Source organism: Carlito syrichta, unplaced genomic scaffold, assembly GCF_000164805.1.
Source record: "Carlito syrichta isolate Samal-C Ts95f unplaced genomic scaffold, Tarsius_syrichta-2.0.1 Scaffold274096, whole genome shotgun sequence".
Classification (NCBI taxonomy): Eukaryota; Metazoa; Chordata; class Mammalia; order Primates; family Tarsiidae; genus Carlito; species Carlito syrichta.
In genome coordinates, this window is record NW_007218192.1 from 679,522 (window position 1) to 688,230 (window position 8,709).

The window sequence follows — 8,709 nt, forward strand, 5'->3', positions numbered from 1 at the left end:
CCGTGGTGGTGCCGGCCGTGCCCACGGTGGCCTGGCTCTGCCGCTCCCAGCGGCGCCAGGGCCAGCCCATTTACAACATCAGCTCCCTGCTGCGGGGCTGCTGCACCGTGGCCCTGCACTCCATCCGCAGGATCAGCTGCCGCTCGCTGAGCCCGCCGGGCCCCGGCCCCGCTGGCAGCTCCCAGCTCTGAGGCCCAGGCAGCGCCTCCTGCCCTGACCACTGATTGTAGGGACGCTGCTCTCCCCTCGCATTTCCCCGGGTGTCCTCTCATTTCTTTAGTGTTGGGTGTGGAACTGTCTGTCGTCAAGATGTTAAGTGTGTCGGGCAGGAGTAGGGGGTGGGGAGAGGCATCCCGAAACTTCTGCAGAGAGAAGGAAGGAGACCAAAAGCAGGGAGGCACTCTGTCCGGACAAACCGCAGCGAGAGGAGGTGGTGAGGGTCCCCCTAGCCCGGCCCTTTGGACAGGCGGACCCGCTCAGGAAGTCTCTGGCCATCTTTATTTGGGGGAAGTGGGGCTGGAGTCGCCCGCTGGAGCCGCTGCCCTGCACTGTCCTGCCCAGTGCCCTGCTCACTCCAAGCCTTCTCTTCCAAGCCGCCTGCCCTCCGCCCAGGCTTCTGGGCCAGTGTTACCTCCTCAGATGGTGCAGCTGTGGCCCAAAGTGCAGATAACTGGCCCAAGGACCCGAAGCCAGGCCTGGAAGCATGGGGCGCTCCAGCCTCCCAGAATGCTCCCCTCCTGGGGACTCGGGAGCACAGTCAAGCCGCTGGCTGGAGAAGGGCGGGGCTGGGTGAGGTGGCAGGGGGCAGCTGGGTTCTGTGTCTTCTGTCCAGCCCAGCCTTTCCCATCGTCCATCTCCTCCTGATGTGTCTGGGTGTGCCCCGTCGTCCTTCCTGTGAGGAGCTTGGCCCCCAAGCTCAGTGCTGAGGCGGGACACCTGCCTGAGCCCCGGCTCCTGGCACAAGAAGAGGAGGCACAGGTGGGAGCCCCCGGGGCGCTCCTCCAGCCTTCCGAGATGAGGCCGTCCGGTCTGCAGGCTGGGAGCAGACTGGACTCAGGAACCTTCGGCTTGTTTGAGAGCCAGAGGCCATGACTGCCTGGGGCCATCCCTGGGCTTCTCGGGGTCTCAGGCCCAACTTCTGCTTTGCACTATGTTCACTTTGGGGCTAGGCCCTCTCCCACCCTAGGTCCCCAGAGGTGAGACTGCTCGCCTTCTGGGATGAGGGCTCCTAAGCCTTAGACATACCTGCCTCTGCAGCATGGGGATTGTGGCAGGAAAATTGCAGGGTGGGTATTGAAGCCACGATGTCTGTCCAGGCCAAAGCAGGGTGCCCTGGGCTGTGTCTCCCAGGCAGGGGCGTGGCAGGGCAGGCAGGGGCCTGGGAAGGTACACTGTCCCCCACTCCTTCCCTGGGGCCACATGTAAGTCCCCCAGCCAAGCTGCTAACCTTTTTATTACTGTTATTATCTTACAAAATAAACTCACTCCTCTTCCCCACAGGGATTATACTCACCTGGTCATCCCACCCACTCTTCAGAGGCTGGCCCCACATTTAGGGGGCTGGAGGGACCCTATCTTACCCTCTGGCCTAGGGACCACCCTGGTTCTCTGCCAAGGCTGCTTGTCCTCACCCCTGTGCCCCGACAGCCATTGCCTGATTCATGGGCTCTGCCTTTCCACTCTGTGCCCTCCCCTCGGGGCACCTGCATGCACTGGGAGTGGGTGGCCAGCCCAGCCGTCGGGGTGAGAACCCCTCTGCCACGCGCTTTGTGCCTCCAAAATTCCCCCACCTCCCTCGGGACTACAGACTAGCCATCCTCTGTGGAGCGCCTCCACCCCAGCCGAACCAAATCCGATGTCTGCGGTCTGGCCAGGCTGCCCCCACAGGACACCGGGGTCATGCCACGGAGGGGGCAGTGGACAAAGCCAATCCAAAGCCGGGCCGGGACTGGCCGTGGACCCAGCCTCCTGTGCCGTGTACTCACGGAGCTGCGTAGTGTCTCCTTAGAAGTAGTTAAAGCTTTGCTGAGAAAAGGAATGTATGAACTATATTTGACAACATAAAGCCTATCTATTTTTCACCACTGGAATTTAGTCAAGCTTCATAGACCCTCTGCTCCTGTCTGCGTCCTGCGTCTATGGCCTTCCTGTTGTGTCTTGTGTTTTGGTAGACGTGAGCAGGGCTGGGGCCACAGTCCACTCTGTCCCCGCTGGAGAAGCCCCCTGTGAAGGGCCGGGCTGTGGTCGGCCCCAGGCCTTGGAGCAGGTGAGCAGGCCAGCTGCCACCCCCTCCTCCTGCTGTGGCCCTCGACCCTCCCGGTGGGCCTGGAGGGCCCAGCCCACAGCATCGAGGGCCCTCTCTCAGGGGGTTCTCTTCGATGGCCTTTTCTTCTTGTCAGTGGAAGAAGCAGTTCCTCGCCCAGCCCTGGGACGGGCTCTGGGACCGTACTGGCCGGTATCCCTGGCCCAGCTCCTGAGTGTGTGTGCGCTCAGGGTTGCGCATCTATGCAAAGGCACTGGCTACCCGTGTGGTGGAGCGGGCAGCCTGTGGGCTCAGGCTCCAAGCTCCGTGGAGTGAGCCGGAACAGGGGCTGGAGAGGGCCGAGCCACGGCAGAAGCTTCCAGAGAGCAACCCCCGCAGCTCCCCTCGCCTTCCTGCCGAATGCCTCCTCTCGCTGGGCTGTGAGCTTTCCCTCCTGCCCTTGGCTTCTGGAGCAGAAGCCTTTGGGCTTTCCCTCACTCCAGCCTCAGTCCGGAGCTGATTAGGTCCTGAGGATCAGTGTCCCCAGGAGCCCCCTTCTGCAGCCCAGCGGGCAGCCAGAAGCAGCTTGTCCTTAGTTCTAGGACTTGGGCCCTGGAGGCCCCTCCGCTGTCTGACCCAGGCTCAGGCAGGAGTTGGGAGTTGGGCCTGGCTCTGCACAGAGCTGGGCTTGAGCAGTTAGATTACCAATGTCTCCCAAGGGGATAACTTAGCTTCCACTGAAACCCCCTTCCCAGTTGCCACTAGCACAGGGTATCTGACAGCGCTTGGGGGAGGGGTGGGGCAAACCATGGGCTTCTGGGGCCTCCGCCCAGGGAGCTCCCAGCCCCTCCCTGACCTGCAAATGGGTCATGTGCACTCACACATTAGGCCATCCCTGGACAGAGGATTCAGGGGATGGGGAGGTGGGCGGGGTCTTGACTCTTGTCTCCTTTGTCCTTTTGTTCAGACAGAGTTGTACCTACAGCAGACAGCTGTGAATTAAAGCATGGAAACACAGCGAGACCCCTGGCCTATGTTCTTTATCCTGTGTCGTTTTTCTAAGGGGGGCAATGGGGGGCCACGCTGCCCTCTCCCAGCACAGGGGTCACAACACACACAGGGAGAAGCCAGGTGGGAAGCAGGGAGCCTTTTCTTCTTGCCAGTGGAGGAAGCAGTCCCCACAAGCCCTGGGACAGGCCCTGGGACCACACTGGCCTGTGTCCACGGCCCGGCTCTTGAGTGCCCTGGCTCAGCCCCTCCAGGCTCCGAAGTGTGAAATAGGGGCCCCACTGCCCTCCCAGGGTCGGACACAGGGTCCAGAACCACCTCCTCTGCGCCTGGGTGTGACAGCTGACTGCACACTGTGAGCACGTCACATTTCATCTTCCCAACACCCCCAAAACGGGTCCTCATATCCACTCTACAGATGCAGAAGCAGCCACGGTCACCCAGCAGGGCACCCCAAAGCCAGCGCTCCTTCTCCCAGCCCTGCTGCCCCACAGCCCCACCCTGTCCTGGGCTGCAGTCATCCCTGTGCCAGCCTGGCAGGCAGCATGTGACAGGGGAAGAGCCAAATCACAGCTCTCAGAAGCAACGCAGAGAAATGGCCTTGGTCTCACCACCATTTAAAAGAAACCAGCCCTGCTGCATCAGGGGACTGGGTATTTTCAATGCCCTTTGAGGAATGGGTTTTGTTTAAAGTCCAATCTTTATTCGAAAGACAATAGAGGATTATAACTATACAGCCTGTGACAAAAAGTAAGTAAAGGCAAGGAAAAAGTTCACACCCAAAGAATGTAGTTCTCTTCTCTTAAAATGTCTGTTTTCCTGGAAGAGGCCAAGTCCTGAAGGGGCCCAGTTGCAGCTTTAAGAAGTGCTTAGCCGGTCTGCCTACATGCCTGGCATTTAAACCAGCATGGAGGATCAGCTGCCTGTGGGCCCTGCCCGAGCCTTGGCCCCACCAGGAGTGTGAGGCTCCGGGGAGGCCCGTGTGCACGCAGGACAGACCCATGCCATCCAACACTCGCCCTCTGGAGTACCCCCTCAAGATGGCCCCACCCCCAGGCAGCTGGCTGGCTACAAACTGGCACCCGAGGGCGGCTGTCCTTCTTGGAGGGTGGGAGGGCCTGGGCTGCCCTCCCGTGGCTTCAGATGTCTGGGACAGAGTGGTCCATGGTGTGGCGGAGCAGGATTGGGGACAACCTGGACATAGCAACGACAGTGGCCAAACTTGGCAGCTCCTTCTCCCCAGCCCCATCCCACCCCTAGCCTGTGCCTGCCAAGTGGGCCTTCACTCATAGTTCAAATCCCCAGAAACTCCCAGCCTCCTTGGAGGAAGTGGGGAGGGAAGAAGGGACAGGCTGAGTCCAGACCCACGTCAGCACTGGGGAAGCAGGTTGCTGAGCCCCGGCACGCCCGGGGAGGGGAGGGGGGGAGAAGCAGAGGAGGGCTGCCGTCTTACTTTTTGACCATGTGCTCATAGATCACAGTGGGGATGATGGTCAGGGTGATGATGTCCCCAGCCGTGCCCAGAACCTCCATGATGTCTTTGTCCTGGAGAGGAGGCGAGGGAGCAGTCACCCTGGGGCCAGAGGCCAGGGGCGAGTCTGCAGCCCCTCTGTGGAGGGGTCAGCATGGCCCCTGCTAGAGGACACCACTGATGCCTGCCTGCAGGGGCGGGGTTGCCTGGGACCCTCAGCCTGCAGGTGAGAGCCTGGCAGGCACCAGGTAAGGTCTTGCTCAAGCACGCATGTGGGGCTTCCACGTGAGGGCGTCCTAGGTCAAATGAGCCCTCCACTCCCCACCCTTACCCTGAAGGCCAGCAGTGTGGGCCCAACACACGACAGGGCCTCATGAAACAGTTTTCCTGCCCCTTCCAAGGGCTCCCAGGGACTCCCATCCTATCTCCTTGGCCTTGGTCACACCTGGGTTTTGGCCCCAAAGCACAAAGAGAATGAGCACCCTCCACTGACATAAGGCACACCCAACCCAAGCCAGGGCCATGCGGATCCTCCTCCTCTTCTTTCTCTTACCTCGGGTTGACGAGGAAAAAAGAGACCGGTCTGCAGATGCCACTTGGATCATGGGGGAAACAAGAAACTAGAAGTCTCCTCGAAGTGTGCTAGGCTATCCAAATGCTAAAACTATGGCCACAAGAGAAGCTCCAGCCCTTACTTGGAGCCCAGGGACCTTTCCACAGTATGTAATCTTGTTACGTGTGTTCTGAGTTATTCCAGAATTAATGGGAGAAAATGTGCTAGCTAGAACTAGTAAGGTCACAGGTGGAAATGAACTTTGAAAAAATAAGCCAGGTGTGGTGGCTCACGCCTATAGTCCCAGCACATTGGGAGGTGGAGGTGAGAGGATTGCCTGAGCCCAGGGATTTGAGACCAGCCTGGGCAACTTGGCAAGACCTTGTCTCTACAGTTAATCAAAAAATTAGCAGGCATGGTGGTGTGGGCCTGAGCATGGCACTGCACTCCAGCCTGGGCGACAGAGTGAGACTCCTACTCAAAAAAAAAAAAAAGATAAATGATCTCAAGAAGCAGAGCTGTCTAGAGCTGGTCAGTAAAGGGACAAACCCAGTTCCTGAGAGCCTCACACCCCAAAGTTTGGTAGAAAAACCGATGAGTTCACAATGCTGCTTTGCGCCATCAGTGAGGGTGAAAGAATCACTCTTAGAGTGACTGTTCCCAGAAGAGTTCAGATCTAAGAGTGGTGACACTTTGGAAGGACTCAGATCATGCATCTCCGAAAGCTCCAGCAACTCAGAATTGCTGCTGCACTCAACTTCTTGAGGACAATGGGTTTCCTCTGGATTGTCATGTCTGATCCCAGAGGGAGGGGAGAGGATGCAGCAGGGGAAATCTTAGACAGGTATGAGGAAAGACTTCCTGACCACAACGTCACAAACTTCCAGAGCAGCCTCCTAGGAAGCAGACCTGTGACGCGATGGTGTGGTGTAGCCCTTGTGGGGGTGGGCAGAGACTGGCTTCAAAGGGTGAGAGGCCACCACCCAGACCCCTTCTGCTGGGGACCTGGCAAGAGGGGAAGGACCCTGGCTCTAAATCAGAACTGGGGTCAAGAGCCACCCTTGGTCCAAGTGGCTTCAGTTGGGATAAAGCCACTTCGCTTGTTCCAGGACCAAAACCCAAGTGACTGGTGATTGTCGATGGCCCATTCCCAGAGGACGCCAAGCCCATTCCACGTACACAGCACTGACCCCACACCACCTGCTCCTCCTTGCCGTTTTGTTTTGTTTTTAAGATTATTGAAGTGACAGAAAACAGGCTACTCCATAGGCAGAGTGGTCTGGGCTGGTCTCTTTGAAGAACAGCCTCTTTCTTGCTTTTTAAAGAGAAAACTCACCACACATATGCCCTTGAAAAATGAGCCAAGGTCAGAAACAGATTTCTGAATAAGAATTTTCTAAAATACCCCTATGACTGAACAGGGTCCAGTACACAGACACGAGTGCCACACAGAGCAAGGAGGTGTCTACTCGGCTAGGAGCCACCTGGGTACCTGTGTCCTCAACATGTGGTCATACCCCTCATTTGTCACACCTCTGGCCTCTGTTAGCAGCAATAGTTAAGATTTACTGAGCACTTACCATGGACCTGGCACTGTGCTCATAGCTCTCTACACTGTCTTACCGAACGCAAGGAGTAAGCAAGAAGCTGGTTAAGCAAGAGGAGTAAGCAAGAAGTGGGTTAAGCAGACAGGGTGGGTCTTGGTAGGACTCCATTTTACCTGGAGAAACAGCTGCAAGCTGCAGGCTCCGTACAAAAGTCACACCCATTCCCTTTTCTCATGCTTTCTGTTTTGTGCACTTTTTCCTAACTGGCCCTTTTTTATCCTCTCCCCATCAGCCCTGTATACAATCATGCCACATTTTAGTACTTACTACTGACCAATTAGGTTAGTGTATTTTCAGTTCTTACTACCAACCAATTAGCACAACCCCAGTTGGCCTCAGTGGGGCGCGCTCGCTGTCTGTCTCTCTCTCTCTCTCTCTCTCTCCAACCTTCCTGGGGGCTCGACAACACTACTGGGGGCTCCATAACCCTCTTGGGGCCCGGCAATCCACTTGGGGCCCCCTCTCAGGCCCCCCTCCTGCTGTGAGAGCTGCTAACACTTGCTTCCTGAATAAACTTCGACTTGCTCACCCTTTCGGTGTCCTCGATCCTTAATCATCTCGGTTGTGAGACAACCACCTGGGATTCATCCAGACAAAAGAGCTGTAACCTTTCCTGACCTGGAAGGGAATTCTCCGAAAAGAGCTGAGAGCTCTAACACTCCTTGAGGCTCCGCGGCTGGCTGGCACCCCCGAGTTCCAGGGCGCCATAACATCCTAGGTCACCATGTGGGTCTCAGGGCCCCCTTGTGCCCTTGGACTCATCCTTGGACCTCACGTGGATCCCAGGCTGGCAGTGCGGTCCTGGTGCGACTAAAACAACAGCACCCTTAGGATGAAGAAACCGAGACTGGGTCGGGGACGTGGCTGCCCTCGCCTGAGCCCGCCTGCCACCCTGCAGTCCCTCAGGCCCAGGCACCCACCTACCTTCAGCCCAATGACATTCTGCCCGTTCACCTCACACATGTAGTGGTGGGTGAGGAGCCCGTTGCCGGCTGCTGAACTCCCTTTGACAACAGAGACGATCTTCCCCTTCTTGATGAAAAAGCCAACATGGCCTGCACTGTCCTTGTGCATGGTGACAGTCCGCTGGAACGGCCTGGCAAGTAGGGATAGTGAGCGGGCCTGGGGACCTGGCTGGAATGGGTCAGAGAGGCTCCCCGGGCCTGGCTGCTCACCTGTCCCGAACTACCATGACAATCTTCTCTGCTGAGGCCCTCTTCACCACCCGGTGGGCTTTGTGGGTGCTCCACCCTGCGCAGTCATGTCCATCGATCTGCAGGATCTGGTCCCCGAAGCGCAGCCCCACGAGAGATGCAGGGGTGTTGGCCTGGACCAACTGCACAAAGAGCCCCTAGGGGAGGCAGGGTCCAAAGTCAGCATTCCTGGCCCACCCTGCACCCAGGTTTCTCCCCCACGTGACATTCCCGGTGATGTTCCAGGAGCCCGCAGGGTGCCAGGGCTCCAGTTCTGCACGGAAGGCACCATGGTTACTCCATCTTCTTGGGGAGGAGCACTGCAGGCACGCCGCTAGGAAGGCGGGTCAGGACTTCGACCCAGGCCTGAGGCTGCACCCCAAACACCTACCGTACCACTCATAGGGGCACCGGGCTTCTACCGCGTACAGACAGTCGCCTGGCACCGGATCCCCAAGGAGTGAGGGCAGGTGGGGTGGGAGGCTCTGGGCGACACGACCCACGGAGGGCGGGAGGCAAGGTGGGGAACCAGACCTGGCGTGCGGGATGGGAGGCCCGCGCTGACCCTCCTCCCCCTCGGCTCGGGGGGAGGGGAGGCGCTCCGAGCCCGGGGCGGGGACGGCGCCGGGCAGGCT

General features: G+C 58.5%; 2 protein-coding genes across 2 annotated transcripts in view; one reads left to right on the top strand and one right to left on the bottom strand.

Moving 5' to 3' along the window:
- Positions 1–3,265, top strand: part of SNPH (syntaphilin) — a 13,559-nt gene extending 10,294 nt beyond the window's left edge. Inside the window, exon 5 of the mRNA XM_008052414.1 lies at positions 3–3,265. Within this exon, the coding sequence (XP_008050605.1) occupies positions 3–191 (189 nt within the window). The 3' untranslated portion in view covers positions 192–3,265. The remainder of the gene's footprint in view (positions 1–2) is intronic.
- Positions 3,266–4,353: 1,088 nt separating this feature from the next.
- SDCBP2 (syndecan binding protein 2) overlaps positions 4,354–8,709 on the bottom strand; it is an 11,083-nt gene continuing 6,727 nt past the window's right edge. Inside the window, exons 5-8 of the mRNA XM_008052415.2 lie at positions 8,057–8,232; positions 7,806–7,977; positions 4,704–4,795; positions 4,354–4,444 (exon numbers count right to left, since the gene is read on the bottom strand). Of these exons, the coding sequence (XP_008050606.1) occupies positions 4,390–4,444; positions 4,704–4,795; positions 7,806–7,977; positions 8,057–8,232 (495 nt within the window). The 3' untranslated portion in view covers positions 4,354–4,389. The remainder of the gene's footprint in view (positions 4,445–4,703; positions 4,796–7,805; positions 7,978–8,056; positions 8,233–8,709) is intronic.